General features: G+C 56.0%; 1 protein-coding gene across 2 annotated transcripts in view; it reads left to right on the top strand.

Moving 5' to 3' along the window:
- The window catches only part of GALNT2 (polypeptide N-acetylgalactosaminyltransferase 2), a 174,395-nt gene that overhangs the window by 34,670 nt on the left and 119,756 nt on the right, over positions 1-19,969 (top strand). The window contains exon 2 of one of the 2 annotated variants that reach the window (XM_073219931.1): positions 18,699-18,878. The exons of the other annotated variant lie outside the window; for it this stretch is intronic. Within the exon in view, the coding sequence (XP_073076032.1) occupies positions 18,795-18,878 (84 nt within the window). The 5' untranslated portion in view covers positions 18,699-18,794. The remainder of the gene's footprint in view (positions 1-18,698; positions 18,879-19,969) is intronic. 2 annotated transcript variants of the gene reach the window in all.

Here is a 19,969-nt window from a genome sequence, read left to right as displayed (position 1 = left end):
AAGAGATGAGCTCTGTCAGTTCTGTAAGGGAGACCCGGTTCTTGGGAGGTTGTCTCAAGGGGGTGAATTTGGGCCTGACGCTTAGCGCAGTGGGTGAGCGGGTGGACGCCTGAGCACACCTGGACGTTCTCACTGCCTTGAACACTGAGCAAGTGCAGGGAGCAGGGAGCAGTGTGCCTTCGGCCGCTGCCATACAGGGCCTTGCCCTCTCTCTGGGGAGTGTCGGGCACCTGCCAGTAGTGGGCAGGAACAGGGCCGCCAGCACTGTGGACAGCAGCTCTGTCACATGCCCAGGTGTGCCCAGTTAGTCCTTCTGTGACGTGGGCCCGTGTCTGGGACTGCCGATGCCCCAGGGCTGCCAGGGGCTGCTCCCAGATCCCCTGGCCCCCGTGTACGTCTTGTGGCTAGGTTACCCTTTAGGCCAAGTCTGTGGCCGCAACACTGTGAGATTCCAGCATCTGTAATGTTTGGATCTGCTGACATTTAGAGACACTGGTACAGCGGGGCAGGAGGAAGCTGCTTGGGTTTGACACTAAATGGTTAATGGTAGAAATGTAAAGGGATCCTGCTTATCCCAAGATAGCTCTTCCCCTTTAGGGATCTGTATTCGAACGGCACGTCGTCAGGATTCATCAGACACCAGCCAGTGTTTGTTAAAGGACTGTCTTGGGCTCTTGGGAGATGCAGAGGAAATGTATAATGTGCCAGGACCATGTTCACACCATGGAACCAGCAGTGACCCCCAGAGGCTCGGTCTGATGCCGACTCAGCCCTCATGCAGGCTCAGGATCTCCGGGGGCAGGTAGGGGGGTGGGTGCACGGGGCAGGCGTCCGCAGCCAAGATTAAGAACGCTTGTTCTAAAATAAATCCTCCCTGGGCTGCTGCCAGACTTCTTCCCCGGATCTCGTACTACACGTGGTTCCTTTCTCCCTGGCATAGTTGTTTATCTGCTCATTTTCCACCCCAGGAATTTGTAAGGCGCGACAGCCTCGTCTCTCAGTGAAGTCAGACCCTGGCCTTACAGGACTGCACGCAGAGGGCAGCTCCTGGGGAGTGCGTGGGCGGCAGGGACAGGCAGCCCCCAGCGTGCCGGCCCCTCCCGTCTGGCTGCTTTCACGCTGGCCGGAGGTCGAGAGACCCCCTTGCATCCTCCAGATGTGGGCACACACCACTTGCTTCAAATTCTTGTAGCACAGTGGGGCCCATTTGGAGATTTCAGCAGAGACCAAGACCTCACTGCCTTGGTGCAGCCCGGGGGCCAGCCTGGGTGTGGCCTTCCGCACAGGGCGGCAGCTGTCCTGCCGCATAGTGGGCTCAGAACCCGAGCTACCCTGCTCGGGGCCAGCATTTGCCTCTCCGGTGGGCATCCCATTCGTCTAGGCCTCGGTTTCCTTACCCATGAAGAGAGGGAAGGATAAACATCTGCCACGTGTGATGCATGAAGAGTCTTACTAGCTTGGGGCTGGCACTGACCAAGCACAGTGAACGCTAGTTGTTTTTGCCAGCACCCCTTACAGACCTCCCAGACCCCCAAACCCCACGGAGAGGCGGAGGGCCGTTGCCACCTACCTCAAGCTCACAGGCCATCTCCCAGCCTGAAGACCCACTTGCCCAGATGGCCCTGTTCACCCACCTGTAGGGCAGGAGCAGCCGTACAGCAGGGCCAGGTGTCAGGACTCCCCCCATGCTGAGCCCCCATGCCCAGCACGGTACATCTTGCACCCCATGGTTGCCTGGCAAGTGGTTTCTGACTGGCAGAATATGCTAGGGAATGTTAGTGCTGCCTGGGTGTGAAGTTGGGGTCCACGGATAAGTGCCCCACAGCCGTGGGGGTCCTGGAAACAGGAACACTGGGAAAGGTGGAGATGTTGACCGAAGGCTGAGAGCTGGTTCTGGGTGGCAGCAGGAGCGAGTGCCTCAGCGGAGGGCCTGAGGGTTGCCAGGACTGTCCCACACTGCCACAGCCTCCGTGACCCATTGTCTGACAGCATGTGATGCGAGGACACTGTCTCAAAGAGTGCAGAGAGCCTTTCCTGTCTGGTCCCCAAGCCCAGGCTGGCAGGAGCAGAAACAGTCTGACCACTTCCCTGAGTCATGCAGTAGAAGAGTCCTCAAGAACCGTGCTGTGTGCTGCGTGGTGGGGGCCTTCTGCGGGGAAGGCCTGCGTGCTCCCCAGAGCCAACGGCTGTGTGGTGGTGGGCGGACGGCTCTCACGGGCAGACTCCTCGGAAGTCGGATAATGTCGGGACAGAAGCAGGAGAGGGATGTTTGCTAGCGCTCTCGCAGGGAGGGGCGTCACAGGGCCGCAGAGAGCGTGGGCTGGGGGCACAGCGAGGACTTACAGCCGACAGGGAGGTTACGGGGATGGAGTGATTCAATGAGGCGTGTCCTCACCCCGGGGCTGTAGGCTGACCTGGAGGCACGGTCAGCCACGGGATGCCGTAGGGGTACACGCAGGGCGGGACACGTACCTGAAGGGGAGCAGGCAGTGAGCCCCACAGCCAGAAGACCCAGCCAGTCCACCTCACCAGTGTGCCAATCATTTCCCTCTTTTTGTATGTGGGTGCTCGTGGTTCTGTGCTCTGCTTGGGGTCAGGGACATGGAATGAGACCAGAGCACAGCGTGAGCCCCACGCCGTGGCATTGCCCTGTGGGGTGGGAATGGGAAACTGTCCAGGGCAGAGCTCTGGGCACAGACCAGTACCCTGCCCGGGCCTGGCACAGCCCTCCCGCCCAGGGCCAGCCCTGCCTGACCGGGAGAAGCCCTGACTTGGGATTTGATGGTGCTGGTTCCTGAGTGGCTTTTCAAATGTGGGGGCCCTCTGGTTCTGTCCGGCCTATGGCTCGTTTAAAAAATACTGTGTGACCTTTAGGTTGTGAGACTGCCTCCTTCAGCCCCCTCGTCTGTGTTTTTCCCGTGTCGTAGGGGCATGGACGGGGAGAGGCGAGCTCTGGGCTGTGCATGCACTGAGGGTGCAGCGGAGGCCACTTGGGGCTGTTCCCCTCTGTCACTGGGCCATCCTGAACCCCCAGGGCTGGGACCAGGGAGCCCAGAAACATCATGCAGGGTGGTATCTGGGGGGCGCGGCTCCCGGGTGGGTGGGACCCCCCACCCACACACGCACCCACCGTGTGGGGCGCCCAGCCTCTGCTGCTCAGCATCCCCACCTCTGCAGCGAGGAGCACCTCGCACGGGGGAGGCACTCGGATTGGTGTGTTGGACGTAGTCGGAACGCAGCCAACTCCGCTGCTACCGTGTCACGTATCTGGTTTCCAGACTTCTATGCCGAAGCCCTGAGGGTCTCTTTCAGCTGTGCTTTTCTGTTTTGTTTTGTTTTATTGTCTCCAACAGATTTTTCCAGCACTTTTCTGATTAAAGTGAGGCTGGGGTTGCAGTGTGTTAAGTGTGAGCTGAGAGGGGTTTGGACATTAGCCTGGTCTTCTGGAGAACGGGAGAGGCTGTACTGTATAGTTTTCTTTGGGAAGGTTCCTGGCAGACCACCGGTCTTTGGGGGAAATTCATGCTCTTCTCCTTAAATATACGAAGCAGCACTACTAGGCAGGAGCTGATAGTGGGTAAGCTGGAGGTGTCGGTTATTCCTGACCTGTGGGCATGTGTGTGTGTGTGTGTGTGCATCTATGTATATGTATAGCCCAGGGTAATTCTTCTCCCTCCCTCAGTTCTGACTGCTGGCACCCTTGGAGTACTGAAAGGCCCTGTCCTGAGATAGGCCCCCAAGGGCAGGAGCCCAGGCAGGCTTTCTCTTGCTGGCTGAAATCATCAGAGATTGTTTCAAAGTTTAACTTCTGATTTCCACCCTTAAATCCCAGAGGCAGCACTTGAAGGAAACAAAGTTGCTGTTAATGCCCCTCACTGCCGCTACCTTGTTACATTTAATTAATTGTCAGGTTGCCTAGAACCAAAGCCTCTTAAAATGAAAACTGTTTCGCTTGGGAAATTTATGCAAGATCAGAAATGGAAGATAAATGAGGCAGAGAGAAACACCCTGCATACAGATTCTAGAGTTCAGGACCCAACCTAGGTATAAATGTTCGCAGCTCTCCTGTGTCACCGGAATGGGGGCCGCTGGATGCACCTACCCCAGCCTCTCTGCTGTTTGATTTTCAGTGTATCTGCTTTTAAGAGACCCTCTTGGCTATCATTAAAAGCAGCCTGCTTCAGGGAAGGGAGTTTGTGTGGGGGTATGGCTGTCTCACGTCACAGACTAGCCAGCCTCAGGATGGCTGAGAACTGGGATGTGGACGTAGCCGAGACGTGGACTCGACCACAGCGCCGACCCCATGGCCACACCAGCTCCCAGCTGGGGCACCCCAGGCCAGTGGCCGCCCCCTCCTCTCTCTGTAGAGGGTTTTCCTCTGCTTCTGGACTCCTATGTCTGCCAGTCTGGGGTTCAGCCACCCAGTCTGGGCCGAGCCTGCCCTTCCTTGGGGGGGCAGATCAGCTTAGCATGGGTGCCCAGGCCTCGTGCACCTGGGAGGTGGTGTGGCGTGGCGTCTGTGTGTGGGGGGCAAGTGTGCCTTCAGTAGAGGCAGTGCCTCCGGAGGGCAGGAGGCCCTGCTCCAAGGGCGTGTGTCTGAGGCTTGCAGGTCACTTTCCTTGACCTGAAGTCTGAGGGACCAGAGGCCTGTGCTTCCATCTCTGTCGGGTGTTCTCCTGGCCCGAGCTGACAGGATGCAGGCCCAGTGAGGGAGGGAGCTGGCTGCGCAGGTGCCCAGGTAGTGCACAGCCTGCGTGGAGGGCCCGGGGCTGGCCGTTCCCAGTGCTGGCTGAGGTTCATCCTTTCCACATGGTTTCAGTGGAATGTCTCCTCTTGTCCGGGTGCGAGGTCCTCTTGTCCCACTGTCCTGCTGGGGCCCCTGCACTGCACACTGGCTTCTGTGGGCCTGCCGGAGCAGGGAGCTCCTGGAGGCCCGGGTCCGCTGCAGTCCGCATCTGGGCTGTCAGCCAAGACAAAAGCTTATGCTGAGCAAGCGTCTTCCCTGGTAAAACAGGATGTCGTCACGTGCTTGCAGAATGCCCAGGATATAACGGCCTTCTGCCCTGGGCTTTGTTCCAGACCCTTCTCCAGGAGCCTTCCTGATGACTGTGGGAAGGGGGATGGCATGCCCCCTTCCCCCTTCCATGCCTGGGTTTGCAAGTGCGCTCAGGGCTTCCCACCACTGCTGTCTGGCCTGAGAGGAGCTTCACACCCACCTCTCTTGGGACCAGACAGTACCGGCCTGAGCAGAGTTCTGAATCTCTTCTCTCACTGGCTGCCTGCAGGGAGCACCACCTGGAGCACAGGACCTGGTGGGAGGGGGCCCTGGCGAGCCAGGTGGCCTATCCAGTGACACCCCAAGCCCCACGTGGCTGTGACAGTCAAGCTTGGAGGGGGAGGGGTCCGTTAGAAGGGGCGAGCTGCCGCCTAGCCGTGGGCCTTGGTCATGTTCTGTCCTATCTCCCCTTCTGCCCTCCGCAATCCGGGTCGCCCGGCATTTGTGTCCAGAGGTCACTGCCACCCTCCCCAGCAGGCCGCTGGGAGCACAGCACTGGGGAAGGGGCTGTGAGGGGCTCTCTCACAGACAGGAAGCCTGCACTGAACAGCCAAAGGCCGTCTCGGGGTGAGAGCAGAGCAAACGTGACCTTACAGCACAGGGTCCCTTACAAAGGGCTGAAGAAGAGGGCTAGACGGGTTGTTGCCAAGAGGGGCTCCAGAGCTCAGAGGGGCTGCCGGTTCCCATTGGCACCTGCCCCGTGCGGGCAGCGCATGGGCTCCCAGATCCTCCTCTAGTGCCTGCAGGGCCTGGTGAATGCTGGAGGCATATTCTTGCCTGCATAGGTGAGAGGCCAGGTTTCCAGAGGTGCTGCTCTAGAGGGAGGGCCCCGTGAGGTGGGATTTCGGAGGGAGCACGGCGTGGGGAGGTGGCTCTCTTCCCGAGGCCTTGGGATCATGGCTGCAGCTGAGGGCGAGTCCCTGAGTCCCTTTCTAGAGAATAACGTCTGCATGTGCTAAGTGCCTGATGCGCAGGCGAGGCAGTGGAGGGAGGATCCCCCACCCCCTGCATCTGACATGACAGATCGAAGGCCAATGTGTCCCAGACCTTGGGCATCCGAGTCTCGTGTTAAGGGGAGCCAGATTTGACATGCATTCTCTTTGAGTTCAGGGCTGGCGTCGGCTGGAGCCAGAGGTTCCCACGCATGTGCTGGTGTCCCAGGTGAGCTGAGGGGTTTTGACGTGGGCCACAGCGAGTCCCCTGTGACTGCAGTGAGTGTCCGGTGCCGGCTCAGGGTCCTGAGGCTGTCACACTTCACTATAGTCATGTTCTTTCCATGCTGCCACCTGGTAGCTTCAGACTGTTCCCTGGGAAGGAATTTTCCCAAGTGAGTCTTCCTCAGCGAAATTCAGGAAGACATTGGGGTTCATGAATTGACAGGCATTTTCCATATTACTACCCCTTTCACCAGGAGTGAGGCGGGAGGGGTCTCCAGCAGAGCAGGGCAATCGGGCTTACCAAGGGCCATCCTGACGACCACCAGGCACGGGGCTGTCAGGCAGGCCCAGGAGGCGTGGGCTCCACCTCGGGTGGGTGTGCTGGAATGTAGGCTGTGAGCCATCCCAGGCCCGGGCAGCTGGTTCGGAACATGGGCCCAAGCTGTGCACCTGCGGGCACACATGGCCGGCATCAGTAATGGTGACAGTGGCTGGCTGGGCCTCGTTGCGCAGCGCAAACATGCAGGCCTACTGTGGACGAGGGTGGTCGGCCGTGTGCCGTGATCAGGTGATTGGAGCGCCTTCCGGGGTGTCCCCCCACCCCATTATTGCCCCCTTGGGGGCACCATCCGCAGGGTCACTGGGACAACCTGCAGTGTTTGAGTCCAAGCGGCAGGACCTCTCACAGAGTCGCAGCCCGACGGCTGGGAGGGGAGGCCACGCACGACCAGGCCGCCCCCCACCTTCTTGTGTCCTCGCTTTTCTCCTCTTTTCCCCGTAAGGGACTGTGACTTAGTCCATCAGGCAGCACAGACTGGGTGGACGGCAGGCATCATTCAGTTACTGGGTCAACAACAGTCATTAATCCCTCATGGTTCTGGAGGCCGGAGGCCGGGGTCAGGGTGCCAGTGTGGTGGGGCTATGGGGAGAGCCCGTCCAGGCCGCAGAGGCTGCCTTCCTGCCGTGCCCTCGTGCATGGAAGGGATGAGGGGTCCGTCTCCCTGGGGCACTGGTCTGACATGGGAGGGCACCCCCCTCACAGCCTTCCAAAGGGCCCTCCTAGCAGCATCACCTTGGGTGTTTGGGTCCAACATGTGCACTTGGGGGCCGCAGCAGACCGGCGGGTAGCTCTCTCCGGTGCAGCCCCCTGCCTCAGACCCTCTGCTCCTGCCCTCCCTGGGGGAACGCCGTCCCAGCCTGGCAGTTCTTACCCTGCAAGACTCGGTCCCTAAACAACATAAATTTGTCATAGCTTTTTTTTCTTAATTCAAGATGCAGATAAAGTCAGACTTTATGATTATTTGCTTTGAAGTCTTCTTAAATCACAGTTTCCTCTTGTATCTCTCTCCTTTTTTTTTTTTTTTTTTTTGTTGTTGGTTTGCCTTTGCATTTATCTGTCAAGGGAACTGGGTTTCCCCCTGCAGTTCTCCAGCCTGCATTTTGCTGGTGGCATCCCCATGGTGGGGCTGAACAAGCTCCTCTGCGCTCTTCAGTTCTGCAGATTGGACGTCAGATTCGAGGTACAGTCAGATTCAGGTTTGTTGTTTGATTTGTGTCGTTTTGGGAGGGGCACACAAGGTGAGCTGGCCGTCGTTGAGCAGGCGTCTGTGATGGGGCCACTGTGGGTGGCCCACACCTGAGTCCCCGTCCCTGCCTTGCAGCATGCTGGCTGGCATCTCCGTGCCACCTTCCATCTGCAGTCCCCTTGCTGGAATCCTCCCGCCAAGGCAAACGCCTCCTCGTCCGCCATGCGAAGGGCAGCACATGTCTTGATTCCTTCTCTTTGATTTACCAGTTTTCAGCCAGCAGGGGACCAGTAGGGTGACTTGTTGATTTGGTTTGGCTTTGTGTCATGAGTTCATGGACTTCAACATTTGTTTTCAGTGACTACAGCTGCAGCTGTCATTTTTCGGTCAATGGGAGCATCTTTAGGTGGCCCCCGGATCCTTCTGGGTTGACAGCGTACATTTCCCGCCACAGAGCTAGACTCAGCCGTTCCCCAGAGAGCCTTGGCTCCTGGTATTAGAAAGTGGGGCCCTGGGGCAACTGGCCTCTCGTGCCCCTACCCCGTGCCCTCCTGCATCCGGTCTGTACGTGCAGCTGTCTGTTGCCTTCAGGGTACTTTCCATTACATAAGGTGTGAGGGTCCCAGGGTCAGCACCTGGTTTGTGGATCTTTGGGTTCTCAGCTCCCAGGGTCAGTCCTGTCACTGAGTTCACATGAATGCAAACACCTGTTGACTGAAATGTCCTCAAGTTTGCATGGGGTTTCTGAAGGCTGCACCTGAGTTTCTCCAGCTCACCTCCCCACCCTGGCCTGATCGTGAGGTCACATAGTAACGGTGACCTCTGTCTCTTTTCAGAGTCCCAGCCCTTAGGTTCCAGGCGACTTAGGGGGTGCTGTTCAGAAATAGCCTTTTGATGTTGTTCCTTCTTGGCCCACCTTGTGGATGGGTGCCGCTCGTGGATCAGCCCCGGCCAGGACGTCCCCTGAGGACCATGAGGCACCAGGCTGCAGACCCCCCGGCGCTCAGCCGTGCTCATGCGTCCCCAGTCTGTGCCTCGTGGATTCTGTGTCCGTGTTCAGACAGAGCCCACGTGCCTCCCGTCTGCGGTGTCACCTTGCCGGTCAGACACAACTGTCCAGGGCCTTGTGGCTGAGCGCCGAACCCGAGAAGCTTCCCTCCCCAGGACCCAGTGTTCCTCCCTTCCTCAGGATGCCCAGGAGAGAAGGCTTCTCCGTTCCTCTGCACACACATACACACGCACACACATGCACACTCATGCACACACACAATCGCTGGTAAGTGTCTTTCCAGTGTCCACAGTCCCAGGTCTTCCCACCCAGCCAGACACGGCTGAGTCTCAGGCTCGGTCAGAGTGGCACAGCTTCCCCCACAGTTAAAATAAAATTTCCTGTGACTTCCTTAATTTTTTGATAAGGTGAGTGGCTCAAGAGCAAACTTTGATACGGACACCAGGCTAATAATCAGTTAGCCCTGGCATGGTTCATCCATTTGGTTCTAGTGCCCCCGGGGGTACCAGGTCTATGGAAAGCATGCCTTAGGATGGGTGTGCACGGGGGTCTCTTCATGGCTCTGCCTCATGCTGGCCACAGGCCCTTCTCTGACGCTCCCTGTGAGGCTGGAGCCAGTGTCCCAACGGGTTGGAGCCCCCACCCCTGCCAAGCACTGATCCCCTACATGATGCTGTGGAGGTCCCTGGAGAGGAAGCCCCTGGTGGTGGGGGAAGCCCCAGCAGGCTTTTCACCTGCCAGCAGTCCCGGGCTGCGTTTCTGCCCTCCTGTTCTGTGTGTCGCCTCCCCTGTCTGCCTCCTCCGCTCCCGCCTTGGTCCCCCTTCACTCCTGGGCTCCCCTTGCTGTGTGCACGAGCTTCCGGGCCGGCTGCGCTGCTGATGAGGAGCGCTCTAGCACTGTGTGGGCAATCAGGGTGGGAGTCGAGGGGGAGGCGTAGGCACGCGTGCGCCTGGCGGGCTTGGCTCCCATTGGAGGAGAGCCCCTGAGTCGGTCCCCACTCTGAGCAGATGCCTCCCCCACCGGGTCCTCCTGGAGGCGCATGGCGGCCCCCCTCGAATGCGTTACTGCATGTGCCCGTCACCTGGGGGAGGTGTGTTGGCTTCATTGTAGGGGGATATGGTGCCCCAGACGCTGCACCTAGCGCTCTACATGTGGGTCCAACCCCCCCAGCCTGTGACCCCCGAGCAGCACTGCCTCTTGTAAACACCCTGCTGCACGGACTTGGCATAATGCCGTTTCCTCCTCAGCCTTTGCCCCGGGAGTGTGGCCTGGCAGCTGGTGCTTCTCTCAGGGTATCTAGTTAACTGGGGGCTGGTCGTAACCGACTCATTCATTGTTGGCTGGACAAGAGAAGGGCATAGCTCTCCCTTGAAGTTCATGCTCCGTGAGACTGAGATTTAGAGCCTGAGTCCCAGGCCTTGAGGCCCCACTCGGACGCCCTCACTGACCCTCCCTCCCTTCAGCCAGGCCTCGGCGAAGCCGTGCCTCTGCCAGCCGTGATGTCGGGAGGCACGTGTTCTGCAGAAGCCCTGCGTCAGCGTGTGCATCTGCGATTCACGTTTCTCAGTTATACCTTCTCAGTGCAGGTTTTGTCTGCCAGGGATAGAGAAGCCAGGACAGTCAGTCAGTCTGTGCGAAGGAGTGAAAGGTCGCGCTATGTGCATGTCCCTTGAGGATGTCAAAGGCCCTGGCCGTTATTGACACTGAACGTATTACCCATGTTTAGGATGATCCCACTGACAGTGACCTGGGGGTGAGCTGTACGTCCGTGCTGTGTTTATCTGCCTGCACACACGTGTGATGCGTATTTGTGTCCACGCTCACGTCTGGGTGTTGGTGTGTTCCCACACAAGGCTCACGTCTCTGCAACACCGTGTTCTTACCTGCTGGAAGCACCTGGCGTCGCCGTCACTAATAATAACTTCGTTGGGGTTCCGCTGAGCAGGGATGTGCTGCAGTCGTGTGTCAAGGGGCAGCTGTGCAACCCCAGGACTGGGTTTCATAGGCTCATCAGAGCAAGTGCGGTCAGAGAAGGGGTGGCCCTCGAAGGTGTCTGGGCGGCCTGTTCAGGACTTCGCTGGGGCTCTGCCTCTGGCGTCACCCTCACAGCTGGTTCCTGAGCCACGTGAGAGAGTCACACCTGCTGTTTGTGACCCGCCCTGGGTTTCTGACGGAGAGTGAAACTGCCGAGCTCAACCACCTACCAGCTTGAGACTCTCGGCTCCAAGTGATCATTAGCTGTTCCCCCAAAGTAAGGATGCCTCAGAGGACGAGAACTGTGCCCTTGGCTCTGTGGGGGCCTATGCACTGGAGGGGTTCCAGAACTAGGCTGGGCACTGGCCCTGTTATGAGCATATCAGAGGTCTGCCAGGGGGACTGCTGCAGAGGGTTGTGCACCCTGGAGGGTTCTGAGAGCTGGGACCCGACCTTGCTCACCCAGCGTGGAGTCACACCCGGGTTTGTTTGTGCTCACAGTTGGGTTCAGACTCTGGGCCCTGTAGGCCCCTGGGAGCTGACCTCCCACCATGCTTCCTCCTGGCATCTCACTCTGCAGCTGTTCGGGATTGTCCGGCCCAACCCGAGCCCGTGTTGTGACAGAACTTCATGTCATTTCTCAGCAGTCCTGTTCACATCCTGGCTTTTTGCTGATCAGGAAGGGAAAGCACATCTGTCTGATGTGTTACATACATAGCAGTAAGGCAGCAGGTGTCCCTAAGTCCGTCCCCTGTGCTGTGGATAAAAGAACGTTCTGAGTGCCTTCTTTTATCTGCTTTAGCCCCATGATCATAACTTTTGTATATCAGTTTCTCAGCATCTACAATTTTGAAAATGAAACTCGTACACTCAGCAAATGTGACATAGAAACGAAACCCCAAAGCCACACTGGGCAAAGCACTGAAAATGTGGCAGCGCCTCGTCGCTGGTTTCCAAGTCAGTCGTTTCACCTGGTAACTTTTGTAGGCGTCCCCAGAGTGCAGCTGTGTAATCAGAGTATGCAAATAGTGACGTGCAAATGGATGAAGATGCTGTTTTCTGTCCTTTGGACTCCACTGGCACTTGAACCAGTCATGTGCCCAGCTCAGAGGTAAGAAGAAACAAAGATGTCACATTTGTATAATGTCAAAACTATCACCCGGTGCAGATTTGGATGAAGTTAAATTTAAGTACAGGTGTGGACAGGTACTGTCTTAGAGTCCCTTCTGCCTTCCCCTTCTCTTTGATTTTGGTCCAGACAGAGAGACTGGACAGAGGAACACACCAGTTCCCAAGGCTGTAGTGTGTTGGTTTCTTGATAAATTTTGCCCAAGAGCGTCCCTCCTACCAGAAGAGCCCTTTGACCCACCCTGTGGTTGCGCTGGGCTTGTGACAAGCTGGCGTGTCCCCTTGTCACCAGTGGAATGTGCAATGTCATTAAAAAGCAAAGCAAAGCAAACATAACTAGGAGTTCTCCCCGGATCTGACCGTGGCGCGTGCAGTGTCTCCGGCCTCACTGTGTTGACGTGGCTGCGGTGTGACACCATGGGGCCAGTTCCAGGGCTTCAAGGATTTCCACAGTGGTTCTCCTTGGAGAGACTGGAAGGCTCTGTCCCCATATTCCTCAGTACACCGGATTTCCTTCAGGTCGTGGAGACGCAGAGGCCAGGGCCTTGGACTCTGCTGCTTATTTTTGGCTTCTGTGAATTCAGCAACTGAAATGGGGTGTTGGGGGAGGGCAGGCCCCACTCTCAGAGCCCTGCCCAGGGTCCCCCGTGACCAGTAAGGGTCCATTTGGGAATACGGCCTTTCCCTCCGAGAACCCAGCTCTGGGGCTATTAAATCCAGGTTTCTGTGCTCTAGTAAGTCGTATGAATCCTGAAAGATCATACCATCGGTCTGCACCATCATCTGTTGCCATGAGTAATTGTTCTCCTCTACCAAGCAGACCACGGCCCTGCCTTCAGATTCAGCTTTATATTTGCATGACCTTAGAAAGGCTTAACCTGTCGAGTAACCCCATCTCCATCAGGCTGTTACTCTCTGCTTTTTGTTAAATGTGCAGGCTTCCCAAGCCTCATTATGTCTTGTTGGCTGTGAAATGTTTGAAGCCAGCAGCCTTCCAGAGAAGCCTGCCTAATATTTGCAGTCAGTACCAGCCTGGACCCTTTGTCTACGAAGATGGGGAAACCAGCCCCACAGCGACAGTGTGGGATGACTTTCCCCACATGAGACCAGCCGAGCCGGGGCTGAGGAAGTTAACAGGGGAGGAGTAGGGGAAGAAATAACAGCCTGGAAAAGACCCCTGTGCTTGACAGATTCTGCGGTTTGCCAGGCACCCCTCCACAGGGAGTGTCGCACCAGGTGGGGCTGGAGTTTTGACAACATTGCGAGTTTTAGATTAAAGGCAGATTGAATAAGGAGAGGTGAAGGGCTTGCTCGCGATTTGGATTTTGAGCCTTTCAGCCCAGATTGTGTCTTGTATTCGCAGCTTGCAGCATTGCTCCTGTGGGAATGTCAATAACGTGGGAAAAATCCGAAGTTGAATAGGGGGATAAAGGGAATTTTTCATCCAAGGCCGTGGCTTTGGTAGGTGAGAGCCGTGCGTTCAAAGCAGGGTTTGCCTGCTTCCGCAGCCTCGAGACCACGAGGAAATCACACTGGGTGTGAAGGACAGCAAGTGGCTGTGTGTCACGTGGCTGTGTTTTTGTGCTTTCCCACGGCGATGTCCAGCCTTCAGTTAGTGAGAAGTGACCTCCTCTTAACCCCGGTCGTCGTGCGTGTGTCAGCACCTCTTCACGGCTGGACGTGAGAATCCAGAAAGGATTTTTGGCGGGGTTATTTCCCCTCCGGTCTGCCGTTCCCTCCCTCAGCTCCGTGTCCCAGTGACTGCTGTGCTAGGGATTCTCTCCCCTGCCCTCTGGGTGGGTGTTAGTAGATCCTGAGAAGTAGGCATGTGGAGGAGGGACAGGACCTGAGGCTCCTGAGCCACGCGTGGGCCTGCTGGACACCCCCCTGCTCACCGGACCCCGGGCCGTTGCCAGCCGCCTGCCTAGGGGCACCATCCTAGGAGCCCGACTTGAAATTCGTTCCGGAAAGTTGTTTTTGAAAAGGATCACAGCTCTTGGAGTGTCCTGCCCTGGGCCTTGCCTGCCCTGGGTGCCATGCCGTGGTGGGAACGTGCTGCAGCTGCTGCCTCCGCCCCGCACACCTGCCGGGGGCCTGAAGGAACAGCACTCCCTCCCACCCGCGGTGACCCCAGCACGCTAATAAGGGCTGCCACAAGAGCATCTTTGCAGGCGAGACAGGATGTCCTCATGGCCCCTCCCTGAAAGCTGGGCGCTGGGGGTCCCAGGGCCCCCGAGGACTCACACCTGTGGTCTCTGTGGGCTGTGGCGGGGCCCAGGCGCAGTACAGCACCGCCTCTGTGCTGCAGGTGAAGTACTTTCCCCCTGGAGAGCTCCTCATCAGAGGCCTGATGGTCGCAGGGATAATCTCCTGAGTCCTTCCCTGTGCCCGTGGGGGTGGGGAGCGTACAGGCCCCGGAAAGCCCTTGTGCAGGCTCCCCCTGCCCCTGCCATCTGAGGCCACCCCTCCCGCTCCCCTGCACGGGCCTCGTCAGAGCTGCCTGTGCGCCCCGCTCCCCTCGCGCGGCTCGTTCCAAGTGCAGGTGCACATAGGACGTGTGTATCGGGTTCCCGAGCAAAGCGGTTCTGTAGAACCTTTGATGCCCCAGTGCTGGTGCTGTCAGGCTCCGGTGCTGCTGGTTCAGTGGCTCCCGGCACTGTGCGCATGCACTGGGCAATGGCACAGGTACCTCCTCCCCAGAGAGCCCTTCAGGGGAGGCAGGGGCGCACGGAGCCCAGCTGTCCATGTTCCTGTTTGTCAATTAAAGATCCCAGTCGCTTCTTGTGTCCTGGTCCACGGGTTTGTCTCCAATGAGTCTCCACTTCTTAGGCAGGGAGGTGATTGAGAAAGAAAATAGAGAAGAGAGTTTGCTAAGGACACTTCTAGAGGGACTTTTTCTGGGGTGTGTCCTGCCTGAATGGACTGAACCCATGAGCTTTGGCTGAGGGGCCTCTTTTGTCCGGTGCCTCCCGTGTTCCAGGCTCCCCTTCCCCTGGAACCCCCCATGGTCACCACCAGAGTGCTTCCCTGCCAGCCCCAGGCAGCCTTCTGGAACCCCCACCTTCTCTAATCTGGGTCAGTGTCCCTAAACTCCGTCCCAGGGCACCAGTACCCCCTCTCCACCTGGGACTTCGTGTGTCTCAGAGCAGCTCAGCTTGGCAGGTTCTGGCTGTCTGGGGGTCAGCGGGAGGGCTTCCTGGACGATCCATAACACATCTGCCCCTTCTTCCCGAAGCACCCACGACAGCCTTCTCACTCAGCAGCCACATGCCGCTGTCAGCGGGGCATAAGTAATGCAGAGTATTTTGGGTACTCTCATAATTTTGTCATGAGCTTGCTGTTCGTTTGTAGGCTGTTTCTAATCTGGCTCATTAGGAATTAGCAAACTTGTCTCATGCTCAAAATAGATTATGTTGCCAGGATTTAAAGCCAAATTCTGACTGCAGATAGGCTGTGAATTTTTCTATTTCTTAATACTCCATCCTTTCCTATCCTATAGCCTGTGTGCTATTTGGGGAGCAAACCCACGAATCCAAGTCTTTCAAGAGAAGACAGCTTGCTCAGTGCCCTTCAGGAGTGGCCACACAGCCAGGCCGTCCCTCGGTGTCCAAGTGTTCTGTCCGAGAGCCACCGAGGGCAATGTGTGTGCATCCACGTCGCCTCTGCAGCTTCCCCGAGGGTGGGCATCGCCGTGGGGCTGGATGCCCTGCGTGGGCAGGCCTGTGGCCTTGGGTGTGGTCGGAGCCAGGCAGAAAGGTCTGTGCAGTTAGGGCGAACAGTCCCTAAGACGCGCCTCCTAAGCTTCTGGTTGGTGGGTGTCCATCCCTGAGGAACTTTCTGGTCCTAGTACCTCCTACACATGAAAATCTCGCAAATATTTGAAAACTACTCTCATACCTCCTTCTACTACCACCCAGGTCTTCCTTCCGTAAGCTGAGTGTCTCCGGTTTCTTCACATTGTAGGGTTTTGAGAAATCCCACTGCCCTGCCCCAGTAGGCATGGGCAGCCGGAGCTGCGCCCTCTCTGTGCATGATGGCCCTCGCCCTGGCCCTCTGTGCCGCTAATGACAGCATGGAGCATAGGGCCCTATGGCTTCCCTTGTTAAATAAATTAAGTGGCTTCAGAAAAGCACTTACCACAGGGTCTTGCAGTTAGAAAGCACTCATTAAATGCTCGTTTCTGGACACTGCTGTGTATTAACTGATGAAGAGCATCCACTGTGCTGGGAGCTCAGCTGTGGGGGGCCTGAGCCTTGCCCTCCACTATTGGGGTGCCTCAAGGAACACCGGTTGGACACAGGCAGTTTGGGGTTCCCCAGGGAGGCCGCCCATGTAAGTCACCTGTATCTGGAGCACAACAGGGCCTCGACCGTCTCCTCCCTGAGCAGGGAAGTGTCCGCTGGGTCCCACGGTGCCACTCTGCAGACTGAGAGCCTGGGGTTTCCAGGCCAGTTTGGGGGTCTCGGGGATGGCAGCTCCTTCTGGTCGGAGTTGAGCTTGGCCAGTGATGGCTGAACCGCTTTAATGAGTGTGGGTCACCAACAAAGCAGCACACCAGGTCAGGATGGAAGCCGGGAGGGCTGGAGTGGGGAGGAAGACCTGCTCTGGGAGGACTGGGGCAGAAGCAGCACAGGACTGGTCCCCCCACCCCCCGCACCCCTCACTGCTCTTTTCTTGCAGGAGCAGGAAGTTGCAGGGTGAGATAAGAAGAGATAAGAAGGCAGGGGTTTGGCTGGTCCAGGTGGAGGGTCCCTGGGATGACCGTCTTCTCTCTGGTTTTTACAGCCCAGAAGAGACAAAGACCGGGGGGAGCCAGGACCTCCAGCCAAAGACCTATAGAGTCACTTGGGCTTCTAGGGAAAGAACACCTTTCCTGGGTGGGGCTTGGTGGCCATCTGTCGGGCTGATGCTGGGGGCCCCGTGGGCTGAGCACCGAAGCACCTCAAACCCTGGCAAAGCCCACAGGAGGCTGGGGCACCCAGCGTGGCCCTGGGACCACTGAGCTGCCTGCCAGCTCGCCCTGCCATCTCCTCTGGTTTTGCCACAGGGCTGGGTCTTGCTGATAAATATGAAATCAGGAATCTTAATAGTGAGATGTAGTGACCTTCACATACAAACCAGGGATTGAAAGAATTAAACCAATGATTAAAAAATACGTTTTCAGCATTTTGTTGTAGGACTGCTATTTTAGATGTTTCTCGTCTTTCTGAATACCTCTAAAAATACCCTAGTGTCCGTTGTGAGGGTGCACCACCCCCCTCGCTTTGGGGCTGTGGTTTTTTGAGCGTGGGGTGAGAGTCTAAGAATCTTTACCTGTTGCCAATGCCCCCCAATTATAGAGCTGACACATATTAATTCTAAATGACCGGAGAGCATAGGAAGTAGAAAGAAGTGATATATAACCCATACCACAGGGGCAGCCCTGCTGCGGTTCCTTCTAGGCTTTGTTCTGTTTCTTTAATATAGTTGAGGTAACAATTTATTACAGGTTTTTTTTTCCTGCCTTGAACACTGTAACACTGCATCAGACATTTTCTACATGACCCGAAAGCTTTTTCTTAATTAACGTTGTATGGTTATGTCCCAGTCTACCTAGCTAATTCTCTGTTGGTCATTTAACTTACAACAAGCACCTTTTTACACAAATCTTGGCTTCATTTTTCACTATTTCCTGAGAATAAATGTCTGGGAGTGGAATTACAGGGTCAGAGAATTTGAACATTTCAGAGGTCTTTGGTAGATGGTGTCAGCTTCTTTCCAGAAGGGTTGTTCCAATTTATCTTTGGGCCAGAAGACTCTTTTGTACCTATGCTGCATTAAATGTTAACATTTGCAAGTAAAATATTTATTGTCCAGGGGTAGTTGACATTGCCATTTTAATATTTTAATTCTGTTAACTCGAACAGCTTCCCATGGGGATTAACTGGTCTTGTGGCATGCTTTTCTGGTCACTGCATATACTGTATATATGTTTAATAAATATTACAAATTATATCCCTTTGTCTGTTCCTGGGGGCTTATATTTTCTCCCGACTTTTTCTTTTCTTTTTTAAACAGGGAAACCCAGCTTGATGTAGTTCAAGCCTCATGCTTTTCCTATCTGGTTTCTTCCATTGTTTTAAAGCTTGGAATTCCCTTTCTCATCTAGAAGTCAGATAAATAGTATTTGCTTACGTATTATTTTGGTGTTTGGTTTGTTTTCTTGATTTCCATATTTAACTCTTTACTGTCTGAACATATTTGGTGTTTCTGAGGAATGACAAGTCTAAGCTGGTCACCCTGTCCCAGATCCTCCCCTCCTGGGCCGGGGCAGGTGGAGGGGGGGCCCAAGCTGGGCGGGGACGTCACAGCCTCAGAATTTTGAGTCCAGCGGCGCTCGGTGCTTACAAAGCTCTTCCCTCGTGCGGGCTCACAAGATGTGTCGTGGATTCCGTTTCCATCCTCCTTGCTGTGGGTCAGCGAGGTTCCTCCTGGGTGAAGGTGGGACACAGGTGAGCCGCCCCAGCATCCGCAGCCGTCCCCACCAGCGTGTCGGCAGTAGCCCCGCTCCTCCCTGTGGGCCCAGCGTGAGGAAGATTCAAGTCCAGTCTTGGTGGTGCCACTTGCTTAAACAATCACTGCGTGGCCTGCCTCAGTTTCCCCGTTTCTACATAAGCAAGCCCGGTGGGAATTCAATGGCCTCTTTGGCTCTCCTCTTGTGAGGTGCAAATGAGGCAAACTGCTTGAGAATGTTTGTGATCTAAATGGTAAATAATGAAATGTGATGTCATTTTAAAACATTGTAACATTAAATTCCATTTTAGGAGCTAAAGATTGTGAGAGGCACCATCGTTTTATTATCTCTTAGGAAGAAACGGTGACAATGTCCTGCCTCCCTTCCATCACTCGGCCTCATCTCAGAGCTGTCGAGACGGGAAGAGCCGCACGTCTTTGAACTGAAGACATGTGGGATCTGGACCCGCCTCTGCTGAGGAGTGAGCCGTGGCGGGGGCAGTGTCTAGCCGCAGGCGAGCATTCCGAGTGGCATGTAAGGACCACAGAAGACAGCGCCGATGCCCCCATACTTTATTCTCTGATAATAGAGAATCTCACCTTGCATTGGTCCCCAGAGGCTTGTTCTCCTTTCTATGATCTCACTGTGACACCTGTCCCCAAGATTTCCCCATCTCATTTCATCAGTCCTCAGAGGCTTGTTCTCCTTTCTATGATCTCACTGTGACACCTGTCCTCCACACTTGCCCGTCTCATTTCCATTGTGCTAACCGAGAACCTGAATTCAGCCCAGGTGCCCTCTGCTTTTCTCTGAATTGTCAGACATAGGCCCCAGAAGCCATCAGAGGTGGGGCCTCCTAGTGACCTCCGGGACAGGCCCATCCTCCTGCGCCTTGCAGAAACATGGAGCTGGGAAGGCCTGTTGCAGCCTGGCGGGCTTGGCTTTTTGATCTGAGGTCTGTCTCTGCCATTTACTGCTTGAGGGATCCAAGACAAGGTGCCATTTTTCTGATCCTCAGTTTTTTTCTCCTATAAAATCAGGGTGCAAAGATTTCTCAGGGGGCTTTGTCAGGAGAATCAAATGAGCTGATGTGCATAGAGCCCTCCTTGTCTCCTGGGTATAGGGTAGACACTCCACCCCTCTCCTTGTCTCTCCCAGGGCAGCAGGGTGATGTCACAGGGCGGGAGACCAAAGTGTTGCCCTTGGGTAGTGTATCCCCATGGCTGAACCTGCACAGAGTTTTGAATGCATATTGGAACATGCCTGGTGTGTTTGCTTCTTCTGCTGTCCACCTTCCCCTTCAGCAGGTGGGTCTTGCAGCCTGTAGTCTACTGGTGACCCTGCCACAGAGCCCCAGGGGAAAGGGGTCCCTACCTTGTCTGAATCATTGAATCGTACTCTTTACATATAACCTAGCATCTCAAAATATGCTGCCTACCCTGTGGTCTCCTCCAGATGTGGTTTCTAGCACACACCGTGTGGCCCCCTGACCTCCTGACCCAGCCCTGCCGTCTTCCCTGTCAGGATGCATCCATCCCTAAAGAGGGAGGGGTTTCTTCAATCAAACTCAAGGCCCACCCACCCCCTGAGCAGTGTTTGGCTTTGATGCCATTTTTAGACTCTTT

This window comes from Manis javanica, chromosome 13 (assembly GCF_040802235.1).
Source record: "Manis javanica isolate MJ-LG chromosome 13, MJ_LKY, whole genome shotgun sequence".
Lineage (NCBI taxonomy): Eukaryota > Metazoa > Chordata > Mammalia > Pholidota > Manidae > Manis > Manis javanica.
This window is presented reverse-complemented; position numbering and strand designations above follow the sequence as displayed.